Source organism: Lepisma saccharinum, chromosome 11 (genome assembly GCF_977018435.1).
Source record: "Lepisma saccharinum chromosome 11, izLepSacc3.1, whole genome shotgun sequence".
NCBI classification, from domain to species: domain Eukaryota; kingdom Metazoa; phylum Arthropoda; class Insecta; order Zygentoma; family Lepismatidae; genus Lepisma; species Lepisma saccharinum.
This window is the reverse complement of record NC_139239.1, coordinates 35,861,877-35,889,729: the sequence shown is the minus strand read 5'-3', so window position 1 is coordinate 35,889,729 and position 27,853 is coordinate 35,861,877. Positions and strand designations below refer to the sequence as shown.

Here is a 27,853-nt window from a genome sequence, read left to right as displayed (position 1 = left end):
GTAAACAAGAAGCACCAAATTGTACTCTGTGTGACAGCCTTGGTCTGTAAGGGATTGTGTTGCTGCTTGTTTGTCTGGTTGGGAAAGGGGGGTCTATGGAGAATTTAATTTTTTTCCCAACTCTGCAATGTCCAGCTGCAACACTATCATAGTGTTGTTGTCGCATCTAATACTCCATCAGTATTTCTAATCTTCCCCCACTAAAAGATTAAAAAATCCTGAGTATGGGCCTAATTAGGTTGCAATAATACACACACCGTGCCACTTGTTTCGATAACAACCTCGAACTTTTGAGTGAACCAAGCTGGTTCGACCACAGATATTATGTATATGCATTTATCTGTAGTTCGATGTTGATGGGGTCCTCCCTGCCTGTTGTCGTGTGTATTGAGGACAGCCTTGCCAACCTCCTGATAAGAAAAATTGCTGCTTCAACTCTTAAATTATGCTAAATGCAACTAATTATGTAGTTTCAAGTTCAATTTATGCAGCTATTTTGGAGTTGTGGAACTTGGGTTATCCATTATTTACTAGGAACATTGAGAATTTCGGCCATCAAATCAATTACAATGTATGAGCTTGAAAAAGTTGGAGAAAATTCAACGATTGGGAACGGTGGTCCATATGTTTTATTTGTGACCTCCAACTTTCTACCGATTTCCTTTCATAAAATGTTCATTTCCTAATCGGGGAGTATTATGAAAAGATTAAAACAAGAGGATGGACCGGGATGTGATTGTAAAACCTTGTCCTTTAGTCGGCATACTTTCTCTTGTTTGGAACAAGCTCGCTAGAGAAGTACAAATGAGACATAAAATATCTTTCCTCAAAGTATCTTCCTTTGAATTAAGTTTATCTGTCTCCCAAAGACACGCGTTTAGAGCACTTAACCAAACACACTGCGAAGGACTTTTAATTCAATGGAAGCGTCACACTGTAAATTGTTCGCGACAACCATTCATAATGCACAGCTCTTCATGGATGTATCCGATTAAAATAATGTGCAATGGCATGCGAACGTCTCTCCATAGACGTCACTTTGATCTCGATGCATTACCGAAGCGCTAAACAAATTTTAAGGCATTTTTCTAACACCTCGAAAAGGAGCAAATTGGTACAAGAATTCAGTCATAACATTTTACTGGTTAAAAATACGTCGAAAAAACCTTCACAATTGCATTTCTTGTGAAATTCTAGTCCATTTTGATATGTCGCACGACCCCCTTCCCATTTAAAATTCTGAAGTTGAATTCAAGATGGCGGACATCAAGATGGCCGCCGACCGTGTGGGTGGCGTCAATGTGGTTCCCCCTTGGCCAGATAACGATTGGTCATCGCCAATTTCAAATTCCATGCCGCAGTGGCCTTGTACTGAGGGTGTTAAGTGACTTATTGAGCCACCCTGTACAATATACAATGTCTACATTGTAAACAATACCTAAAGTGTATATATATTTGCTTAAAAATGTCTGTATTATATTGTTCCGCAAATTTTTGTCTGACCAAAATAATTTGAGTAAATAATTCTACAAAGGGGGAAGGGTCTACCTTTTTGGGGGAGTTCATCATCGGCCTTGGGGGGGATGGACACCCATGTCTTCAGATCTAAATACCATTGAATATGTCTAGGATGCACTTGGCAAACAGTGTTAAAGTGATAAACATAATAGCGACAATTTGTGTACATACATGTATGCACATATATACATTTTGAAATAATCATTTACCCAAGTGCTAAGGTCACTGCACATCACTGACTACCGTGTATGACCAAGGAACAGAAGTAGATATTTTATCACATTTTATGCATGATATGATGCTGACGAAGTGACTATATCAATGAAATGTGCTACAAGTGAATACATGAAACACACATCTTAAGTAGAATCACGGAAGCAGTACTCTACATGGAAACTGTAAGTCCATGCATAATTAAGTACATTAAATATTGAAAATATTTTGACAACTACACTGCTGGACAAAATAAACGGGACACTTGCATTTTTTGTGATAACGCAATGGTTCGATAAAAACTCCGATTCAAAGGCTAACTAAATGTTGCAGAAACTGAATTAAGTACGAATGAATAAACGAAGTCCGAGCCTATGAATGGTGCATATGGTACTACATGATCTGCCAAACATTCAGTATATACGTGCGAGCTGTCATTGCAATTCAGATGTCAAATATCAAGGTGTCCGGTTTTCTTTGTCCAGCAGTATATTTATTTCATGTGTTCACTTGTATTGCATTCTTAATGTTTGCATAGTGCAACTTTGCTGCACAGAATCCATTATCAGTTTTCATGTATTACTACATCTCTAGGTAGAATTACGTACATCATAAAAACATGGCAAATTTGGCAACTGACAGAAGTTCTTGCAAAAAACTATTGTACATTAAAAAAATCTACGCAAAACAATAAGTACCTTGTCAGATTTGATTTTTTTTTAAAAAAAAATAAATATCAAGTTAGTTGATTTAAAGTTGAAGGGAACTTAATGACATTATATCCGAGTTACTTTGCAAAAAGCACAAATCCAGGTAAAACTTCACTTTTGAAGTGAATAAACTCTACGTTTTGGCACTGATAACTGTTGCAGTTCAATTGTGACCAATTTTTCACAATTTTTGTGAGAGTCTGTTTGCAACAAAAATGACTCATCGTATTGGATCCGGTGTGCAGCTGGCCTTACAGGGTGATATGTGGTTAGCACGACAAATCCCTGTCGATATTGTAGCAGTAGCGGCTCGTGCCTAAAATAACAGGTGAAGAAGTACATTTATAGGAAATGAAAAACAAATAGTAAGTTGAACTGAATCATGCTTGACTCACCTACGTTTTGTAGATCAAATCGATCCTTCTATCTTTCAGGGCTGCAAATCTATCGATAATGTCTTCATGGAAGGGGTGACGTTCAATAAGTTCATTCAAGAGCTCCTTTTGGATTGAAACGTTCGCTAAAGATGAAAGTCGGTTCTGTGATGTAGCGCTTCTTGAGTAGGTTTTTATTCTCTTGAGGCACGAAAAACTCCTTTCCACTGATGCACTGGTTGAGGGTATTGTTTCGACCAGGGAGAAGAGTTTGTAAGTTTCCTCGAATACATCTGGATTTGCCCTCAAAGAATGAAGAACTTCTTCAGGTGTGCAATTTTTGTACTTTAAATGATCATTGTAAAAAGGAGACAGCTCATTTTTAAGGCGCTGAGGCTTATTGAATATTTGGGGATAACACTGTTGTAGCTGGCATAGTGCATCGGAGGGGAAATTAATGGAATGTGTCTGAAATTTCGATGTGTCTACAAGACAGAGGAACTTCAATTTGTCACAGTCTTGAAACCGAACACTTATTTGCATCAAAATATTATCAAGTATTTCAAAGTAGAGGATTCTATAATTAAGGAAAACTTCTGATTGTTCTCTTCCGGTAGTCACACTCGTGAGTTTGGCTGTGTTTTCAAACAATGTACCGAAATATTGTTCGTTCCTTCTTGCCGTTAGAATATCAGTCGAACTCTTGATTTTAGCCACGCAGAAACTGATGTCCAACGATCTTTTCTGAAGAACATCGAAAAGAAAGTCAGTCATACTAAAAATGTCATTGAAAACTACGACCAGGAAAGTGAACTGAAAACTGTTCATTTCATGAAGAAAACCTTTGCTTGATCGAATGGCCTTTTCATCAGATTCTGGATCGTCCATAATTATTTCAAATACATGTTTCAGCCTGTCCCAGTCTTCAATGATCACACGAATGAGTCTGGAATGGGAACTCCACCTCGTCTCAGTTAAAGTTGGAATACTTTTGGACAAAACTGAATCAATAACATGCGTTCGTTTGGCAGATTTGTGAAAAAAATTTGGAAAACCACTGATATGCAGCATTTTGAATTGCTATTGCAACTTTGTTTCAGACAAACATTGCTTGAGGTGCTTTATCCTTAATTCTTTTCTGCAGTCCATTTTAGTACCCTGACATTACACTTGCCCCATCGTAGCATTGCACAACTAATTTACGTTCATAATCAAACTCTTTCAATACACCGTCTAACAAATGAAAGAGTGTTTCTGCAGACCTATCAGCACTTACGTCAAAAAAAACTAAAAATTGTTCAACCAGTTTTCCCTCTTCATTAACATATCTCACAATAATGGAGCACTGTGATATCTGGCAAATATCTGTCGTGTCATCCACTTGAACAGAAAAAAAACCTGAAGCTTTAATTTCATTCCTAACATATTCCTGTAAGTACTCAGAAATGCATGTAATGAGTTTGTTTTGTAATGTCTTAGAGTCACCACTGAACACGTTTTTTATTTTCTTGTAATGGTTCTGTATTTCTAACGAACTTCTCGATATTAATAATGCAACAAGTTCTTTGAACTTCTCACGATTAAGCGAAGACACGCTTTCATCGTGACCCCTGAACGCAAGTTCTTGTTTACATAAATACAGCGTTGCGTCAACTATTAATTGTAGGAAAAGCCTATTTAATCTTACATTTTCATTGAACCGTACATTTAAAAGCCTACTATTTTCTTGTAGGGCATCTGCTATGGTATTCCTGTTTTTTTGTCAAAAACTTTGAATTGTAATTTACACTTTAAATGTTTCACCGAATCATTGTGCTTATGCAGAGAATGCGTTATATTGACAAAATCGTTATACCCTTCTTTATTCCACACATTGTATTTGTTGCTAAACAGTAAACAAAGCCAGCAGAACAACGATTGCAAATATTGACTACTACACAAGCAAGGAAAGTCGACAAACCAGGAACTTTTAAATTTAATGTTGTACGATTTACCTGCCTTTTTGTTCTCTCGCTTAACTGATATTTGAAGAATGTCAATGGGCCGCCCACAATTTAAAACGTCTTTTTTGTCTTCATCCGTCCATCTGGAAAATGGTGTCTGCAACAAATTACACACCAAGTCATTTACTGGGTTCATTGTAGAAACCACAGCTCAACACATGAACACAACACACGATAGGAAACGCGAAACACACACACGGAACAAGATCTCGCGAGAACGCGAAGATTTTGCCACAACCACTGGATGCAATGTTTTTTCCGACGAGAGAACTGCTGCACCTAGAAGGCGACACCCGTTCAAGGCCAACGCTAGGTGATGTCACTGTTGCCATGACAACCAGCTAAGTTTTCCGCAACCTGGCGGAGTTTGCTCTACGACGAACTCTGTGCGTAGCGCTGAGCGGCGTATTATTTGAGTATTATCGTGTGCGTTCTGCTGGGAAATAGTTTAATTTAACAAGCAAATAAAAAATGTCAATATTAATTTGAAAATTAGGTGAAAACATCTGCACTTGTTGTACTTGGCCAGCCGCCACTGTATTGTAGGCGTTCCATGACCAGATTACACTACTCATTTGTAGCTCCCCAATTTCCTCTTGATCCAGGGTGGAACTGGCCCCATACACTGGCCAAAATTTCAGGAGAAAAGTTGTTATGCTCCACCCCAGAAGATTCGAACCAGCACATGTCCTGAGCCTTAGACCACACGGCCACGGTGTGGGACTTTTATGTATCGAGTTATCTAGAAATTGGTAAAAAGGATTGCACCAAGTACATAATTCATGTTTGTTTTTTCCTGAAATAATAATCTTTATTCAACAAGTGATGCTGTGTTACGACTTATCTAATCAGCGTAATAGTAATTACTACTGGACTGCAATAAAGAAAATGCAGTTTACTTAATAATACAACTTTATTTTATGTTATTAATGTAAACATAACAAGTTAAATCACTTTAAATGCTGCCATTATATTAACGAATATTGTCAAAGATTTATATTTGGAACTACTACATACTTTTAAATAAACTGTGATGGCTTATGAACAAAAAAATAAAATACAAAGAACAATACTGTCTATCACAATATAGAACTCACACAATAGCAACAACGCAATACATTTCCAGTCATAGAGAGACAAAATTGGTAATGACTTTTTCTAAATGAATAAATTTCACCATACAATCAAGTTTGTACATCAACATTATTGCAATACCAAGATTTTAGAACACACAGAACAACAATATGCATACTTTAAGCACAATTAATTATTATTATTACTTTCTGAATGTAGCAGAGAGACACGTTCAAGTATATATGGAAATGTTTTAGGCTGAGATTACACTTTAATTCCCAGTAGGCCATTGTGCAATTCTGAATAGCTTTCATATAACCATTATTAAAGTTAAAATGCAGATCTTACTTACATGTGGCTTACAAGGTTCATGTTAAAACCAACGTTTCAGGTCCGTCACTGGAACTAAGTGAATATAGTACAGTTGTAGAAGCATTGGAGGAAGATAAAGCAGGTCTTCAAAGTCTTCATATAACCAACTAAGAGAAAGTACTCATCCTTGGACCACAAGATGGAAGATATGCAGAAAATTCACACCAACGAGAAACAACAGTTAATGGAAAGAGTTTCTCACCTTGAGCAACAAGTTCTCAAGATTTCAGACTAATTGAAGTCACCAGCAATCAGAAGAATTTTTCTACCAAAATATCAATAACACTATTCCAAAACAGGTGCCCAAAAAGCAACCAATGGCATCTGCTTATAAAGAGAAGGACATCCTTGATACATCTGCAATCTAGGAGGACAATCCAGATTGGATCCCTGCAACTGAACAGAAAATGAAGAGGAGCCCCAGACTGTCTCTGGCCTGCATTCTGCCATCCGATGCTCTTGCAAACAAAGGGCATTATTATTATTACAAATTCGTGCAGTTGCAAGAACAATGGAAAAAAACTGCACTGAGACCTGCAGGTGCAAATGTGGACACGCACGTGAACAGAAGCTAAAGGTTCACATGTTCAACCCCGGACACTGGATCCCTTTATCCATTTTTACCTTTTAATGTGACTTTATTGGAGAACCCTGAAGAAGGATCCATGGACGAATCTGAAACGTCATTTTTAACAAGAACCTTGTAAGCCACATGTAAGAAAGATCTGTATTTTATCTTCAATAATTAACAATTATGGTTATGCGAACATTTAAAAAAATATACATAACACGTTCTTGTTAATCATAAATCAATCATACTTTCTTCACATGATAATCAATTACCATGCAGTTATTATAAAAGTTGCTTTCAGTTTGTCAAAAGTTACTTTGATATATTACAGATTTTTAAAATATCAAAAATAATATACATTAATACACATATAAATGTATTCCAAATTAATACAAAATTCCCTGACTTTGTTAATTTGCTTTAAATTCCAAATGCATTTCCACACAAAAACACTAATACAAAATACACAGAAGACCAAATACTTTGTATTTCAATGCAAGTAACTATCACTCCTACTCAAACACAAACAAAAATACTGAGTGATTCACTACATATTGCACGATTTGATATGTTGTGCAAAGAAGCACACCCAGTGAACATTCCACACAGCGAAGAGGAAATAGCTTTTGTAGTGCTCTACCATCAGTTCTTTAAAATCTTCTGTTAATATATGCAATATTCAGCTTTTTACGAGAAATTTACCGACTGTAATGTTATGAAAATATGCACATCACATATATATCACAAGCTGCATTTACATAGATACTCACACTGCGACAACAAGAATATACTATTATTACACATTAAAATTAAGTCTATATGGTACAAATATCACAGAACGTTTGTTAGTATGAGGTGTTAGTATTAGTTGGTTGCAGATTTCTTTTACTTGCTAGTCAAAAAAATACATTTAATTCAGTCTGTTCATAAGAAAGGTTCAGAGTTTGTACAAAATACTCTAAAAAATATACAAATTACACACTGAGTAAAATAAATTAACTGTCTCAAACAACAAACTATTTTATATCTGGTGGTTTTCACATGCTGTATAGTAACACCTTATCGAGACATACGGTACTCCCAACTCAAAGTTATCCTTTGGCCAGTATTTTAAGACCGGAGTTTGTTCAGGCTTCTCATCCTTCACCGAGAAATATGCAAACAGAACGCATGCAGTGTATGCAGCAATGAAGATGAAGACATGCCAAAATCCATGCAGGTACGGGAAGTTGATGGATGACCATGCATCACAGAATAGACGATCGTTGATCCAACAAGCCACGGCAAGAAACCAAACAGCTGCACATCGTATCCCAAGCCGCACTACTCGTGCGCATTGGCATCTGAAAGAAAAAGTCATAGTTAGTTATTCTTAAGCTGGCATATGCAAGGTCTCGGAAGTTGGCGAAAAGTTATCTCTTTTTCAAAGACCCCCGAAGACAATACAGATAACACTGATTTTATTTTAATATTTTTATCGCATTTTTGACCTTTCTCTAAAGCGATCAGATTTTTAAAAACAAAAAAAACATTTTCAATACTTTTCTGAAGAAAAATCAGGATGGTAAAATGTACACATTTTAATGTTTCGTCATAAATACTTATGTTTGAAAAACAAAAATTAATAAATGCTGTGTAAATAACTTACAATATATGTTAATAAACATGACACTAAAACCAAGCAGTCCTTTAGAATTAGAAGTCATTCATCAATATTTTGCTGATGAATGGATATTCTTCAGTACATCCTTCTTTTCAAATAACATTTTATTCAATTTTGCACACATGTGATTAAAGTTCACCTTATTAATGAACATAGTTTTCAAACTTTGTAATGAAAGAGCATTCTTGTCACTTGTCTACAAGCCATTCATGTACGAAAACACTCCTTGAGTGGGGGCATTAGTTCCAGGTAAAGGGAGATATTTTAAGAAAATTGGAATATGACACATTGTTGATATTGAAATGTGAAATCATTTCTACTCAACGATGTCGTAGTTCATACTAATACGAGGTGCATCCAGAAAGTAAGTTCCTATTTTTTTAAAAAAAAAAACCAGCACAGTTTCAGGAAACCATTTATTGGCAACAGGTACAGCAAAGGTTCAGCTATTTTTCAACATAGCAACCAGCAGAATTCAACATAGCAACCAGCAGAATTGAGACACTTGTCGTATCGTGGTACCAACTTTTGGATCCCACTGTCGTAGAACTCTGCTGCCTGTGAATGGAACCAGCCTGTGACAAACGTCTTCAGCTCTTAGTCATTGCCAAAATGCTCACCTGAGGACAGGAATTTCTTGAGGTGCAAGAAAACGTGAAAATCGCAGGGAGCCAGATCAGGACTGTAAGGTGGATGATCAAACAACTCCCAGCCAAATTCCGTCAAAACAGCTGCTGTGCGCCGAGCCGTATGTGGACGAGCATTGTCATGGAGGAGCACAACACCTGCAGTAAGCATGCCACGTCTCTTGTTTTGAATGGCACGTCACAATTTCCTTAGTGTTTCACAGTAATGGTCAGCGTTCACCGATTCACCTCTGGGGAGGAAGTCAATGAGCAAAATGCCCATCCTGTCCCAAAACACGGTGCACATCACTTTCTATACCTACAGCGTCTGTTTGAATTTCTTCTTGGCCGGAGATCCACTATGCCGCCAATGCATTGACTGCTGCTTGGTTTCCGGGGTGAAGTGCGAAATCCACGTCTCATCGCCCGTGACGATCCTGTCGAGGAAATCATCGCCATCATCATGGTACCGTTGCAGGAATGTCAGTGCTGCTCCTGAACGTTCCATTTTGTGTTCGAGTGTCAGGTTTTCAGCAGGTGCTGCGTGACAATCTCATGCAACACGGATCGCGATATCTGCAGAAAAAGGCTACTCAACTCCGTAATCGTGAAGCGACGGTTCTCTACGATGCGCTGCCGCACCAGCTCAACCAGATCATCAGTGATGAGGGACGGACGCCCACTGCGCTCTTCATCATGGACACTTTGACGACATTCCGAAAACTGCCGACACCAGTGACGCACCATCTGCTTACTCATAATGTTCGGCCCAGACCTAACAGAACTGACAATGAATGTCAATTGGCGCAATGCTTTGTGCATTCAGGAACTTTATCACCGACCGAACCTCGCATGCGGCGGGAGAAGGAATACGAGCTTCCACTTCGGACCACTGCTGCCTCGCTACTGGCGCCGGGCGGGATCTGTCCACCTGGCATATGATTGATACGTCTTAGCTCTGCTGCGCATGCGCAATTTACACGGCTCATTATGTTTACTTTCACGGGAAAAAAATAGGGAAACTTATTTTCTGGATGCGCCTCGTAGTATATAAGGTATATTGTTGCAGTAATGCTATGCCAATAAGACATTGTGACAAAAAGATACTTTTTGGTGTTCCATTTGCATCCACAAATGTTAGGACAGAGACTCAAAAAAAAGGACTGTCCCTGTCTGGTCACTTTACCTTTCTTTACTACTGGGCATTTTCAGTTCTTTACTGCATTTTTAATATTTCTTAAGGTTTGTTAAAGTGCTTCCTGTGTTTTGCACGATGCCACAAAGGTGTATAGCCAAGCTATTCATGAAGAAGAAGTTACAGAACTTTTTGAAACAGAAACTGGAATGAGGCAGGGATGTATTCTGTCGCCTCTTATCTTTCTTCTGGTAATATTTACAGCAATGAGGGAATTCATAAAAGGAAAAAAGAAGAGGAATACAATGGGACCTTATGGATAGATTAGAAAATCTAGATTTTGCTGATGATGTGTGTGTTGTCAGAATCATATAGAGATGCAAAAACTAAATTGAAAGATCTGGTTGTAGAAACTAAAAAATTTGGACTGATGTTAAATATATCAAAGACTAAAACAATGCGATTAAATGCAAGGACGCAAGATCATATTCAATTAGAAAACAAAAGCTTAGAACATGTAGACAATTTTATCTACTTAGGAAATGAAGTTGCAACAAATGGAGGGGCCGGAGATGATGTAAAACAAAAAAGCTAAGGGAACCTTTGTGCAAATTTATCCAATATGGAAGAGTAGGATTAGAACTACAGAAGCAAAGTTAAAGATTTTTAGAAGCAAAGTGACATCAGTATTGCATGGAGCAGAATCCTGAAAAGTAACAAAGCAAACAGAGATTGCAAGTTTTCATTAACAGATGTCTCAGGAGAATATTAAATGTACATTGGCCACAAATAATCACAAATCAAGAACTTTGGACATGAGCATCAGAAGACCAGATTAAAAACCAAATTATAAGAAGAACTGGATAGGACACACACTAAGGAAAGCAGACAATACAGTCGAGAAACAAGCACTTGATTGGAACCCTCAAAGTCTCAAAGTGCTAGAAAAAGGGGAAGGACCAAAAGCCCATGGAGACATACTATTGAAGAAGACAACAGGAGATAAGTTGGAGAGCCATGAATAAGATTGCATGCAACAGAGTGAGGTGGAGACACTTCGTGGGTGCCCTATGTTCCAGTAGGAACTAAAGGAATTAAAGAAGAAAGATGAAGGCGTATAGGCGGTATAGAGTTAGGGCCCCACACTTTATTGATCACGGCTGAAGGTGGGAGTGATGTGATCACCACCATGCCTCTGGCCATCTTTACTCACCAGTTTCCTTCAGGTACTCACTTTATAGGATGCTGGTAGGTCTCCCCTATGGCACAGTGGTAGTGTCGTAGCTTTGTAATCAAGGGGGTCCCAGGTTCAATTCCCGGTGGAGGCACATAGTGTTTTGGATCCCACTTTAAACTGTAGGTCCAGTCCCGAATAGCCTTACTGTGCATAAAGTGGACTTGAAACACCAAATGTATACGATGCTGGGTGAGTGCCAGGTGAAAAAAATTCCAATTCCCCCACTGGGGATTGAACCTGGGTCTGCCGGATGGTAGCCACATGCCCTAACAAGGCTCATAAATTCCATATAGATCTCTTTATATTACAAATTATCTTGGATATCGCATCAAAAATTGACATTAGGAGTTGGCACATATATGCCAGGTCAGTGTTTCCAGGAAGTAGAATGTCTGCAGCTTGGTCCAGCTGAAATTATGTCACCAATGTTGACAGCCACCATTAAGTCCCTAGTGTTAGCAACTACCAAATCATTTACACGGTAATTCAAGTGAGCTATTTCACAAACCTTGCAAGAAAATTCAATGAATCGAAATGACTTTTGAATAAAATTTTGAGTGAAAAAGGAAGAAGCTATCTGAAAACAAAATGGCACAAAAGTAAATTATTTCAAGAAGTAAAACTGACTGGGCCAATGAAGTTGTATAACTTCTAACCCCCCCAACCATGACATTGTACTAATGTATTGTTGTACTGAAATATCGCTTGTCTCCTTTGTAAGGCCATGCTTTGCTACTGATAAAATAAGTGGAGAAATTCTGAACTTACCTTCTCAATTCATTTACCATCAGAATAAATGCAGGTATTCCTAATGTCATCAGAATAAATGCATTACATGCAGGTTTCACACATGCCAGAACAGTTGCAAAAACCGAAAACACTGTAATGCCTAGGCCAAACAGCTTTCTGAAAAACACAATAGGTGATTTTCATTATAGCACATGTTACCAATTAAATATGAAATGTACCTTATATGTTTTAAATGTTTCATAATACAAATAATAAATTAACACATTGACACTCTTACATTAAGTAACTGCAAAAGGAAAATTGATATTAAAACAGCAAATTTAAATTAATTTTAAGTGATATATCACACTATGTTTTGCTTACATGCTCACACACATATAAAAAGTCATAACAAGTGTTCAATTTTAAAATCTTCAAAGGTAAGAAAAAGGTAAAAGAAGGTGCCTCCTGGTGGCCATTGACACAACTACATGTAAAGAACAAGAGGCACACAGAACTTGGTCAATTCTTAAAATTGATAATATCAGTAATAACCACACAGCCACAACTATTGGGCCAACTGCAGTTTTTACGTGGGAAAAGTTGCGTTAACTTTGGTTGGCAAATTCAAGTTACGTTGGGGCAAAGGTTGCTGCAAATTCTTGCCCAACTATGGAAAAGTGAGTCAAAATCAGTTTTAAAAACTACTTTCTCATGTTAAGACAACTTTCAAGAGTATGCTGTATATTCTAGAGTGTAAAATAAGTGACATGTAACAGTATTTCTTTTCGAATATTTCAGTCACAGCACATACTGGAAATATAATATTTTGTTAATGACTTGTAGTCACTTCTCGTCTGCCATGGATGAAAGATATCTCTGTGCTGGGAATTGTCGTTTGTCTGGTTCGCTGTAGCAGAAAAATAACATTCTTAGAGGTATTCATGTATGTAAAATAAACAATTTATGTGCAGACTAAATTCCATGAAAGGTGGAAAACGTAACTCAACTTAAAGTTTTTTGTGCCACCACTTGAAGGTACCTTGAAAACAATGATGCCATATGAATGAGAAGGTGCTATGTATTTTGCTATTTTACATGAATAATTTGTACTAGTTTATATTTGGCCTCCCAATAAATTATATATATCAAAACACAAACCTATCTACAATTTAGTTTTCAGTACGTTGGCCCAACGTAAAAACATCATCTTGGGCCAATGTTGGAACCACGACCAAAATTACCGTTGCAAAACTATATGTTCTTACGTTTGGCCAACGATTTTCAGTACAGTTGTCTCAACCACTTTTGGTTACTTGGGAAAGGTTCCACTTATTCTCTTTAATTCCCCACAAACTCTTCTTTCCTCCCCTTACCCTTCTTTCTGCACACTGCTCGCGATGTTTTTGCTGTTATGTTACGCCACCTGTTGTTGGTTTTATATAAAATTATAACTGGGTTGTTGGATAATAGAGAGTTTATTCACCAAATATGTTTCAATGCTAGCACATGTAATTTAAGAATAATAAATTTATTGCTATATAATATCCCTAAAACTGAAAAGTACAAACAATCACCATTAATTAGAATGAGTAGTATATATAATAGTCTAACATACACAAATCCAAATATTGATTTTAATCTTAACATTTTGGAATATAAAAATACTATAAAAGCCACACTTAACAGAGACACTTTAACAAATGATTGATTATTTTTTGTATTTATTATTTATTGTAGTGTGTGCATATGTATAATGTAAATGTATGTATGTCGATGAGCTTATGGATATGTGTCCATTAATATGTGTATGTATTTATTTCATTATTGTTTCTATCCTATTATAGTCATATTTATTCTGAACAAATCTACATATGTATTCATGAGAAATGTGATAATATTGGTTGTGGGTTTATGGATAATTTATATGCGTTATGTATATATATATTTATCCGAACACATCATTACTCTACGCTATGTAAGTATACTTATGTTATAGTTACATCTATGTAAATATGTATGCATGCTATTTAATCTCACTTTTATTCATATTTTCATTATTTATGTTATATTAATGCCTCTGTAATTGGAGATATCCATTCTCTGTAGAAGGGAAATAAATAAATTTTATGCAAACACCTTTTATCTTACGCATGACTACGTACAGCCTTTTGATTGGTCGACGACCTTTTTTCCTCATTGTTTCCGATACGAGGCAACAGAAGAGTGCAGCGGAGATGTCGATCTGTGGGTTTTGATTGCCCCAGTTGGTTCCAGAATCAAATTGAATAAGTACAAAATAGTGGATTCATTCCACCGTTGTGATCTTGCGGAAGTGTTGGATTTTTGGGTTCATTTAATTATGTTGGAGCATGTTGTGTCATTGGTTTAACAACTATTGCAGGGTGTTTGTATTTTCGTAAATTACTGCCCAACACTCTGTAATGTGAAACAGTGGAATAATGTCCCAGTTAGGTTAAGTACTTGGCATGTAAGATTCGTGAATGACTACAAGTTGAAAAATTATCCATTTCAAATATAACCACGATTTGAACCCAAAGATTTTAGTTTCATGCCAGTAGCGACTTATAACGTATATTTTTGGTTGAGAATGCCAGCTTGTTAGAATAGATATTAATGGTAAAGAAAAGGATAGTTTCTGATGTTGCCTGGTGATATCGGAATGATACTGATAAGAAGGAGAGTTGAAGTAAAATGGGTTTGGTGTGTTTGATTAATTTTCCATTTTTGTGTCCTCGAATATTTGTAATACTAGAATTATGTGTGCTATTAAGTCAAAAATACTGCTTGCATCTTATTTAACGTTGCTTGTAAAAGAGTTATAAATTTTTGTGTCAAAATGTGTACCACTTCTTGCCAAATTGCATCATTGTGGCATTCTGTTTTGGCATAATTTCCTTTCCTGGTTAGAATACATTAGTGTTCCAAAAGAATTTCGATCCTCGGAAAATAACCTGTCCCTCATAAACAGTACGTAAAGATTGGACTTATTTGTTTAGGATTCAAACCTGTGGCCCAATCGTACCACTTCTCAGAAGCCACCCTGTGATGTTGTAGGTAACACATCCGAAGCACAATATAACAGGGGTTGTACACCTTGGTCCTTATTGAGGAGAAGTGTATCAGTCGGGTAAACAAAAGGTTATTGGATTGGTGGACCGGGTGGTCACCATAGTTTAACCTGTGCCCTAGTCTACTCCTTAAGAACAAAAAGGCAAGGTTGGTACAATAAGAAACCATGAATCCAACTAAGATAAAGCTGCACATTTTGAAATGTGATCTTAAAACATTTAATTCATAAATTAATACAAGATTGGATTAAAACTAATCAATTCTTGCACCGGAATGGCCTCCCTAAAGAAGGTTCAACTGGTAATGACATGAATAACTATGCAATACATTGTAATATATGGTCGATTCTACCATATATACCACTGCAGATTTTAAAATATAGCTGACAACAGTGCAAAAATGTATAATGGCATGTTTAATATTCTGATTTTATGATACACAAAATGCACAAGCATTAAAAAACATATGGGACATTCCAGCGTTACGTGTGTGACATTTCACATACAAAATGTAACATTCTAGACATATGACAATATTCGGTAAGATTTTACAATACCAGACCATTCCCCTATTTCGCATACTTAATGATTTTGGGCTACTAATCACGAATCTGCAGTCAATATTTGGGGGCCACATGTAGAAATTCGAAATTTTTTCACACATCATTCAAGCATAACCCCCCAAACCATTCACAGTAAGGTTAGGTTCGGTTTGGTTAGGCAAACGTAGTTACAATTTGGGGTCGTAATTTCGTTCTTTCAGTATTGGAAACACGTAACAATCGTGCATTGTCGTTTGCTATATCAGACCCACTTTTTTTTTAATTTCTACACGTGACCCCCAAATATTAACTGCAGATTCGTGATCAGGAGCCCAAAATCATTAAGTATGCGAAATCGGGGAATGGTCCGGTATTATAAAATTGCTCCCAATATTCAAATTAAACTGATTTCATAGAATTATGAATTACTTTGTGGAGTCTGCCAACAAATAAAAAATAAAAAAAATATAAAAACTTGCGTATGATGTCATACTCTAAATGCATGTAAAGCATGAACGAAATTGCTACATGTGTCGCTCTTTAAAAATGTTGCAAAAATATGGCTTCATTTGTCTGTGAAGCATATAGGCTACAGATGCTAATAATTTTTGTTGGTGAAACATCCAAATTAAATGCATTCACAAACATTTAAACTTTAATGCAATTAAAAACACTAATAATTTTCAGATTAATTCATTTTATTATTTACATGGAGTAGAACCAATTTTCGTGGAATGCCCCATGTACAGTACTTCTTATTTTAGACAAACATAATTTCCATATGCATACTCAAAATATTAGGAAAAAAATTAGGGCTGTAACAACTTTATACTAATTCAGGTAAAAATCTGATATTCCCTGGACACCTATAACTTCTTCATTTTGTCAATTTTTGACATTTGTACTTACCTATCTGCTTGGCGGAACATTCTTTAAGGTGTATTCACGTTTTTTTGATCAAAGTAATTGCAATTTTTCACATTACGAGTACTTCTTTCTCATAGTCTTTTCGCTTGCCTGACACACAATATGGCACATACACCTTCCTACATAATCCCATGTCGTGCTTGTGTTTTGTCGATTTTCATTTGTTATGCAGTGTTTCAACCTTCGGAACCCAAGAAATACCCGTGAACAAAGCTCATCTGATCCAATTTTTTTTTTTAAAAAAAACTGTTTCGCATTGTTTTACGAAGAAAATTGTAATGTTTCGTCGCGCTCTCCATGAATGGTTTTTGGGGCCATCCATCCCGGATCAGTGGGTAATTTAAACTAAAAAATTATTTTCGTTTGAAATTTTTGAGTCCAAATTTCCCATCGATTCTGGGCTCCGCCCCTGGGGTAATTGACCCACCGCTACACTCTGGCTACCCGGCTTTATCTATAGAGTTCCTGTTAAAGGCATGTTAGAAATTGGTCGGAGTCACCTGCCCCAAATGAACCCCAAACTTTTAAATTTGAAGAAATCCGTTTCCAGGATATGGAAAACTTACCTGAATTTCACCACGCATCCACGACACGCCATATTAGGCATATACCCACATAGTTTCTTCTGTAAAAATGAAGAAATCTGTCCGGGGAATATCAGATTAGTACCCTAATTCACTACCTACAAAATGCATATTCACATTTCAGTGCCGGATAAAATTAACAAAGTACTGAATTTTTTTTATCATAACTAACCTGTCATTCTGAAAAAAGTATGGGATGAAACGCCTTGGGAAGAACATACAGAAGGCTGCCATGAAGACCCACAGAATGGCCACCTCATCTAGAAGCTGCCCAATCAGACTTAAGGTTGCATGGAAGTAAGCAGAACTTATTCCAACAACAATTAACATAACCCAAATTATATGAATGCCCTTGTTCACAAACCGACCATACTCCTGGAACAGGTGCATGAGTACAGGAGGCATCAAGAAGAATAAAATATTGCTGAACTGTAAGAGAGAAACAACAAAATAAAATACAGCTAAAACTTATGTAAACCACTTTTTACAGAAATTAATAAATTTCAAGACAGTCAATTCCTCAATTACCTACATTAATCTAATTTTTTACACAAGGCCTATGTGAGATCTATCTTGTAATACTCATACAGTACTTAATGGATGATATTCAATGTGACGTCAGTGGCACAGAGCATGATGGGAAATCTGGCCAAATCCGCACGTGGTCCGGTTCAGTCCAGCAAACGTGAAGCGAAGCATATTCTGCGTGCGTGAAAATGACCCGATGTTTAACGTTTTTAATTGTACTATTGTAGATTTTCAAATGTAGTTTCCTTTTGACAAATTAATACGTTGTGTGAAGGTGTGTGTGTGTTGTGTTTAGTTTAGTTTATTTGCATCCAAGGACTACCGGTGTGTACAAATTACAGTACATGGTAATATAGGACATGTCCATACTTACATTACAATACAGGTACATTAATAGATTTTACAAATACAAAATATATAGCCAAAAATTGTAAAAAATTGGGTCTTACTCTGCTATTATATCAAAATCACAAAAAAATATAACATGAGAAGATATACTAATTACCCACTTTCATTTGACATTTAATTTTACAAGAATAATATGTGAGTATACTACATTATGTACATTTGTCTTATGTAAAAGCCGCTTCCATGTATTCAGCTATCGAATAAAAAACATGCTTCAGAAGCATTGATTTTATCTTGTGCTTGAATATCATCAAGTTTGGTTCTTTCCTCACATCTTGTGGTAGTTTATTGTAGAGATCTATGGAAGAATTTAGGGGACCTTTCTTACATAAGTTAAGGCGGCAGTGTTTTATGTGAAGTTTGTCTTTATTTCTTGTGTTTAGGCCATGTATTTCCTCATTTGTGGCAAAGTTGGAAATATTTTGCTTAACATAAATTAAGCATTCATAAATGTATATGCAGGGGAGAGTTAACACATTAAGTTTTCGGAAAAGAGTTCTACATGAATAAGTTTTCTTTACTCCAGCTATGACTCTTATAGCTCTTTTTTGAAGCATAAAAAGGACATTGGAGTGGCCCTTGTTACCCCAAACCATAATACCGTATCTTAGTAAAGCATCAAAGTTTGCCATATAAAGGCACTTTACAGTTTGGGTGCTTGAGATGTCTACCATTTCTCGAAGGGCATAGCACACACTACTTAATTTTGATTGTAGCGTGTTTATGTGTTCTGTATAGCTAAGGTGTTCATCCAGAATGATACCCAGAAATTTTGAATTTTTGTTAGGCTCTAGTTGTGTATTCCCAGATATTAGATTGAGGCTTATTTGGTTTCTGGTTTGGACTGTAGAAAATGTAATGTAATTTGTTTTTTTGCTGTTGAGGAGTAGATTATTATTTAAAAACCAGTCATCTAATTTGTTTAATACGTTATTAGCCTTAGATTGTAGAGCATCTTTGGAAGTGTCTGTTACTATAATATTTGTATCATCAGCATATAATATTGCATTTGCCTCAGGTATAACATTTGGTAAATCATTTATGTACATAAGAAACAAAAGAGGGTCAAGAATACTTCCCTGAGGCACCCCACATGTTACACTTTTCATGGTGGAGTGTTGATGTGTTATGTATCCTTTTTAGTGGTGTGAGCGATTTCTACAATTTGCTTTCTATTGGTAAGATAAGGCCGGTTCAAATCCGGGAACTTTTCTAACGGTGGAAGTGGCCCCGGCGCCTACCCAGCATCGAATAACATGGGTACCTGGGGGAAACCCTGGGGGGTAAAGGCGGTCAGGGGCGTGATGCTGATCACATCACCCCCACTCACGACCGGATCAAGAAAGTGTGGGGCGTTACCCCCACACCCCCTATACGCCTTCATGGCGTGGTGCTATGCACAGGGGAACACTTTGGTAAGATAAGATTGAAACCACTTTTGTGGTAGTCCACGAATACCAAGTTTTTGAAGTTTCCACAGCAATATCTCGTGATTTACAGAATCGAAAGCTTTTGATAGGTCACAAAAGACTCCTACCGTGTGATTACAATTATTCAGAGATTGTGTGACACATTCTACTAAGTCTGCTAACGCTGTTTTCGTGCTTCGTTCGGACCTAAAACCATGCTGCGACAAGCTTAAGATTGAGTGTTTACTACAGAAATTTTCTACTCTCATCATTATTGCATGTTCAATAATTTTTGAGAAGACTGAGAGTTGGGAAATGGGCCTGTAATTTGATAAATCCTTTGGGTCATTTTTCTTCAGTAATGGTTTAACAACAGCTATTTTTAGCCTGTCTGGGAAAATACCCTGTTCAATGGAATTGTTTATTATATGTAGTAATGGTTGACATAGGGAACTATAACATTTCTTAATTAGGAAGTCTGGTATTTCATCAATGCCAGAAGATCGTTTGTTTTTTATACGCCTGAAGATTATCTTTAATTCCTGTTCAGTAATGGGGGAAATGAACAAGGATTTGTCATTCACTGTTATGTGTGTAGAACATTCTTCTGGAGCAGCCATAAACCCATTCCTTCTATTTGGAACTGCATTTACAAAATACTCATTGAAAGCATTCGCAATATTAGGGGGATGTTGGACTTCTTTTCCATTAATGCATATCACCATATTATTACCTAAAGATTGGTGTTTTGTTGATGCATTTCTTATAATTTCCCACATTGTTTTACATTTATTGTTTGAATTATTGATTTTACGGTCATTATGATTAATTTTTGATTGGTGGAGTACATTTTTATATATTTGCTTATACCTCTTGTAATATTTCAGAAAAGATGGATTGGGATTCACCTTACTTTCAGAATGAAGCATTTTTAGTTTTCTACTTGAGATTCTGATTCCGTTTGTGACCCATGGTTTACACTCGGTGGATATGTTTACTTGTTTAGGTGGAAAACATTCATTGTGTAACAAGATAATTTTGTTCAGAAAGAGATTAAATTTTTCGTTTGTGGAAGGTAAGTTATAAATATCTTCCCAATTTTCGCTGTTTAGTTTTCCAATAAACATAAGTATAGAACCTTCATCATATTTACGTTTCTGCATTTTTAGTGGCTTTCTATGATATTCAGTAGCTTCTCTTTTACATGTGAGACATAAAAATTGTGCTTCATGGTCGGAGAAGTGGACTGATATGTTTTCACATTGAAACTCTTTTGAGTGTACACTTATTAACATGTGGTCTATGAGGGAGAGTGTCTCTTTCGTTATGCGCGTGGGTGTAGTTACAATTTGCTTTAGGCCAAAAGTGTTTATTGTGGCTTCAAAGTGCAGTTTCCGTCCTGTATTTTTTTGAAAATCAATGTTTAGGTCCCCGCATACCAAAATTTCACATGTATAACTTTTTAATTCATCTAACAATACTGACAGCTTTTTTATGAATATTGTATAGTCTGCATCAGGCATTCTGTAGCAACATACTATTATTAAATTATATTGTGCAAGACGTACAGCACTAACTTCAAAATGTTTTTCTATAGGTCTCACAGTTTTGGGGACAATTTGTTTGGCAATTATATCATTTTTTGTAAATATGCCTGTTCCCCCTCGTTTTGTTAGAGACCTTGATGAGAAACTAGCTAGGTGGAAATTTGGAATTTGAAGGTAAGTAATTTCATCTTTGGACAGCCAGTGCTCAGTAACACACAGTACATGTGCATCTAAACATTCATCGGTTAGGAGCATTTCTAAATCTAACACTTTGCCTGTAATACCTTGAATGTTTAGATGCACAATATTGCATTGTATAACTCTCTTTTTCATTTGAGAGAAACTATCGGGTGCAAGACCTTGTTCCTTAGGTTTAACATTTACAATATTTGTTGCATTTTTACATTTTACAATAAAAAATCATCTTTAAATTTGCCCGGAACACTCCTTATTCTATCGGATGTTCGTGCAGATGGTTCTTTTTGTTTTACATTAATTCTTTTATCATTTTCCACTTCCTTGTCTTTTTCATCTTTTCTCACTTCACTGTAATCTTCATTTTCTTCACTACCATTTTTATCACTTACCATTTGACTGCATTTTTCACCATTCATCACAAGACAGACTTTTCCGCTATTTACCACATCACTATATTTCTTTCCATTTACCACTTCACTTCCCTGATTATTTATGGGGTGCCATTTCAGTTCAATAGGATTGCACTTTCTTCTTTGGTTTAGAATGTATTCAGTTATCACCGTACCTATTGCTTTTGACACCTTTTCTTTTCCAGATCGGTTCAGATGCATGCCGTGATTTGTGAAATTGTTTCTCTCTAGCCTGCTTACATCAACAATATCGACATTACTAAAGTTTTTGCACAGGTGTCTGATATTCTTGTTTGTCTCTTTTATGGCCACATTAACACAAGATTCCGGTATGAGATCGTATCTCGTTGGTATATTAACTATGATCACTTTAGAGTTTCTTATTTCAGGTTGTTTCTTTTCCAATGTATATATCACATCGTGACCCTCATTGCATGCTACATTGTTTGAACCTGCCATTAGCACTACACAGCTGCTGATTTCTTTGTTTTGAGGTTTTAGGCTACTTACAATCTGCCCAATTTTTGCACCTGGCTTGACAAAACCTAACACTGAAACATCGCCTAGCTGACTCTTCACTTTTTCTGCCATTCCTCTGCCATGACTATCAGCATAGATGATCACTTCTGGTTGACTAACACTCGATTTTTTTATTTTCGAGATGTTTGTGGTTGTGTTTTTTGACTTCACATTTCTTCTGTACGTTCTTGAATTAGTTTCTGGGTGTATTTCTTCAGTCTGGAAATCTTGTAGTGTAGAAAATCTGTTTTTACTCTCAAAATTTATGCTATCGATGTGATGTTTTTTCTTTGTTGATTTCCTAACCACTTGAGTCCATGAGGATGTAGAATTTGTTATTTCCTTTGCCTTTTCAATAGTTTCTAGTCTGTTTTTCAGGGCTTCATTTTCATTTTTTAACTCCTTTATATCACTTTGCAGTAGACTCACTACCTGTAAAAGATTCGGGAGTTCCTCATTTTCAACACTTTTTTCTCCGTTTTCACATTGCGGACAGAACCATTCACTGTTTTGGTCAATTTCTTCATCGGCATTCAAGTTGCCGCACTTAAAGTGTAACCATTCGTCACACATGTCGCAAAGAATTCCATTCTTTACAGATCTTTTACACTTTGCACATTTTTCATCATATTTTGTCTTCAATTTGAGAGGAGCTGATAAAAGTACGTCTTCACTCGGTATGCCATTGTTTATGTATTAATAGTGAGAGACACACATTCAGACAGTTTCGTTGGTGGTTGAAATGCCGTGATTTTTCCAATCTCGGGTGAAATATGAATCGTATATTATTAAGGCAAGTACCATGTTTATGGCTAGCGTTATATGACTTTTATGCTAGTCCTTACATCCGCATGCTTTGCAATGAGCGTGGTTCTGTATGATCTCTTAATCACACCCACAAAAAAATGAAATGATGCTTATCAATCAGCGGAATAGTCTGCAGTATGCCTATATTTGTAAGTATATACTTCTCAGCATATCTTCTCTTGCTGTCTCAATATACAGGGTGTCATTTTAATGGCGCCCACGGACCACAGATTTGTATAGAGGACATCAAAACAAACAACTTTTCTCAGTAACATTTTCCTCATTGGTGCGTCGATTCGACGCTACAGCCGTTCAAAAAAGACCGTTTTGCCGCCTGGATGCTGCCAACCAACACAACATTTGATCGTATATGTGACGTAATTTCCTGCGGCGAAACGGCGCACGGCAGGGTTGCAAGGAACACACAAATTATGTGAAAAATGACAAACTACCAACCATATTATCAGCTGTAAAACGAAGCGAGAAACGCGTCCAGTAGACCAAACATCATAGCGTACCAACTAGATGATGAGCAGTCATCTCAGGGGAAGGGGGAAGTGAACTAACGATATGAGAAATTGTAAAAAAGTATTCAAAATGAAGTGTCAGTATCGGATTTTGTCTCAGCCTACATGTCAAATATCAACAACAATAAATTTTGATGGCCATGCAGCTTACATGTGGCTGTTTACGCCCAGCTACATGTGATTTATTTGCAAATCTCGTTGCAAGGTTGAGTCTACAGATTTGTGTCCAGATGCCTTGCGGTACTTTTGTGCTGATAACGGAAGTATCCGAGGTTCACGTTGTTACATTACGACTAAAACACATACAACAGTAGCAACGTAATGATGAATCAGTAACGAGTATACTGCCCTGTTCACAGTTTCAAACTATTACATGTGTATCTGGTGCATGCATAAACACAGTTTATATTACTACTACTTATATCCCTGTATTTTCAACCATTTTTGTCACTTGCCTCATAATGCCCTGAATATACATTATATTATGTGTTGCTTACCTTTGGAATTTTGAGTTCTTTCATTTCTATTGTGTCAACTGTTCAGTGTGTCACAGACAACTAGTATCAGAAGGACGAAGTGGATAGACTAAATTGTAGATTGTCACAGACAACTAGTATCAGAAGGACGAAGTGGATAGACTAAATTGTAGATGCCAACTTGGTAACTAGATTTGCAAATATTTGACATGTAAGATGAGACAAAATTCGATATGACCACTTCCACTTGAATTCTATTTTCCTTCTAACATTTTTCGTATCGTTTGTCTACTTTCTGTTAGGTTATAGAACGTGTTTTCTCATTTTGTTTTACGGTACATAATGTGGCTGATTGTAGCCATGTCATTTTTCATAGAATATGTGTGTTCCTGGCAACCCTGGAACGCATCGCTTCACGACGGGATATGACGTCACAAATGCAATCAAATGTTGTGTGTGGTTGCCAGCATTCAGGTGGCAAAACGGGCTTTTTTGAACGACTGTAGCGCCGAAACTACGCAACAACGAGAGAAATGTTGCTGAGAAAATTTGTTTGTTTTGATATCCTCTATAAGTTTCCGTGGTCCGTGGGCGCCATTAAAATGACACCCTGTATATATGAAAAGTGATAATGATACATTACGGCCTTAAAAAATATAGTAGCCTATACAATTTTGTACTTCGGAACATTTCTGTCAATTATTATTTTCACGAGACAAAGTTTGACTTTAATTCACTTTTTATAATTGTTTTTTTCAAGTAATGCAAGGAGAAAATTATGTTTTCACCAACAAAGAGTATAAGAATAACATTGGCACTGTTGGAAAAAACAGCTTAAATAGCCCGTAGCAGTTGGTAACATTAAAAAAAAAAAAGTAATCTACATCCTTCTTTGCGTGCATTAAGATCATAATATAATTAAACAATTAGGATGATAAAAATAGTTGCACTAAGTGAACCATATTTGAAACTGATCTGACTGCAGTGGCCAGTAAGTTTTACTCAGTAAATTGACTCAGTGCTCTCATAAGAAGAGCTGTTACTGTTATCAGCAGTCTGTTAGTGTTCATCATAATGATGTAATGTTGACATTTGCAAGAAGTTGAAGAACCTACTTGAAGCATGCCAGATTTGTAAATATACACAGTGATTTTTGTATTGCACAAGGAAGCAGTTAGTTCATGGAAAAAGTAATGTGCATTTGTGTCTCAATTTTGACCTATTTACCTCTGTATCAGAAACTGAAAGAAAGTAATGGTTTTTCAGGGCAATTTCTGATTTTTGAAAAACTTCTAAAGGCTATGTGTTATATGGTATTCTAGACACAACTATCCACTTTCTCTTCTTTGCAAGTAGCTACCCTCCCTGCAGAAATAACTTCTGCTGCCACAGTGGAATGCAGTCTTCTCTGCATACCAAATATGACTAATTTAAGACGTGTACCTTGTGTCTCTTTTTGATGTTACATTATTGCTTGTGGTACAGCTGGTATGGTATAAATTATCTCACATGATCTAAAAATGGGACTGAAAATAAACAAAGAATAGTATCCAATTAAGCGCATCTGCCTCCGCAGTAAGATGGTAAGCCTTTCAAATTTGGGAATATTCTACATGTTACGAGTAGTCCAAGGTACAAAGCATTTCATCTTCAGTTTTTCCTCACTTAGGTATGCAGTTTTTAAAGTGTCACACTAAAGAGGATATTACAAGACAGAACAAATTTTGTAATAATAACCAGATCTGCCTACTTACTGTGTTCACAAACTCTGCAATAAGTGGTGTAATTATGTAGTTTGCCTCACACCAGTCCACAGGTGAACTTCCTGGTTCCAAGTGATGCCACATTGTATTAGTAAGTTCAAACCAGGTACTGTGTCAAAAAAGGGGGAAGATTCTGCTGTAATAAAACGAATTTGGAATCACATTACAGCAATAAACCATGACATGTAACAATTTATTTTTTAGTGCTAAGTAACATTTTGAATTACTATTTTTAGGAACTAGTACAAAATCTGAAAACTTGACTGAATCTGGAATCTTATATCCTGCAAAAGCTATTTGTAACAAAAAAAAATCCATTTTAGGCCAACGAGAAAATACAAGCAATATGTAACAATTAAGCCTAACATTATTTGTCACGAACGTACGTACAAGGAATGTCGGGCAGGCAACTGCCTGTGTGTTCCTCATTCAGTACCCCCAAACCCACAACGCATTCGTTTTGCGATATCAGCCGCTGACTGCAAATTGACTTTGAGGAATGCGATTGTACAATTATCAGTTTCTGTAGCCTTAAGTAATCGTAACAGCATTAAAATTCGAACAATAACTACGTGCACACAATATGTACGTTTGTCATAATGCTTAACCTACTTCTATTATTACCAGTTGCCACAATCGATTCGTTTCTTTCAAGTATGTCTCGATTTCACTTTCATCGCTTAAGAAGCATGCAAACATTCTTTCTAGAAAAGCTGCTTACAACTTCCTAGGTGACTTTCTTTGTAATTTTCTTCACAGAATACTGAGGCTAAAGAATTAAAAAAGAAATACTTAAGTCGCAGTACTGCAGAGCACACAGCGAACAGCTATTTACCTTAGCAACCGATATGATAGCAACGGGACACAAACAACACAAATATCTTATGGCAAGTTCACGTTATAATTTTCACTCTTGAACCGCATATTCATTTTGTACACTTCCACTTCTTACATTGAAAAAATCACGTACTTGAGATTCCCTTTCAAAGCCAGTAATCACTTGTGATGAACACTTTTCTCTCAAACTGCATCTCGGGCCCCATAGCTTGAAGGTTAACAGCTGCGCGGGTGAACCAACTCTCAGAACCTCAGAGAACCAGCTGATTCGCTTTTGACTCATGCAACGTTGCCAAATGTACAAGTCACATTTGTTGTCATTGGAGAGTTGGAACAAGGGAGAAGAAGGAACGCACTCTCCTTTGTTGCCTCGCTTGTTACTTGCAATGCAAATAGATGTTCAACGATCACAATCACGTGCTGGCTGTTGGTGACGGTATCGTGTCACTGAAATTCCTTTGTCTTCCAAGTTGCGCTGTGTTGCCATGCAGTCTGGTCATATGTCGCTTTGAAATTATGCTCCCAGTTCTTTCATACTTTGATTCTATGTGTTCCGTTGCTATTTACTGTCGTGTCGTACAGTGGGATACACTAGTATTGCTCGGCAAATTGGCCATGACTATTTTCATTAATTTTTCCTCTTTACATCCTATTGTTTTTAAGCGATGGAATTTTATGTATGCTGGTGCAGAAGTTGTCAACACCCTGATTTGAGCTTTCCTTTAATTCTTGAAGCTCTTATTGGTCAAATAAAGTGCACGAACATGGTGATGCACAATTTGCACCGTAATACTCTTGGATCCCACTGTACCTAGATAATAACACAGAGCAGATATGACGCCGGAAAAAAGAATGGGGTAGAATATTTTCTGACATTTATTAACCCCTATATTGCTTCTGTCGATTAGAAGAACATTCATTTGTCCATATTGTTAAAGGCATTGGGCGGGTCGGGGGGGGGGGGACAGGGGCGGACAGGCTGACCGGGAATGGTCTCCTCTCCTGGCCCCCTTCTGGCGTCATCGCTGAACATAGGGGGATGAACATGCTCACA

The 27,853-nt window shown here is 36.8% G+C and overlaps 1 protein-coding gene across 11 annotated transcripts in view; it reads right to left on the bottom strand.

The window, feature by feature from the left end:
- Positions 1-5,712: 5,712 nt before the first annotated feature.
- Positions 5,713-27,853, bottom strand: part of bwa (alkaline ceramidase) — a 59,977-nt gene continuing 37,836 nt past the window's right edge. For 2 of the 11 annotated variants that reach the window (XM_083130920.1, XM_083130921.1), the window contains exons 2-5: positions 25,954-26,095; positions 17,543-17,799; positions 12,265-12,402; positions 5,713-8,178 (exon numbers count right to left, since the gene is read on the bottom strand). In XM_083130920.1, the coding sequence (XP_082987046.1) occupies positions 7,857-8,178; positions 12,265-12,402; positions 17,543-17,799; positions 25,954-26,046 (810 nt within the window). In that variant the 5' untranslated portion in view covers positions 26,047-26,095 and the 3' untranslated portion in view covers positions 5,713-7,856. Of the gene's footprint in view, positions 8,179-12,264; positions 12,403-17,542; positions 17,800-25,953; positions 26,099-26,586; positions 26,771-26,797; positions 27,183-27,853 lie in introns of those variants that run through there. The other 9 variants (XM_083130919.1, XM_083130916.1, XM_083130914.1 and 6 more) reach the window with 8 other exon arrangements.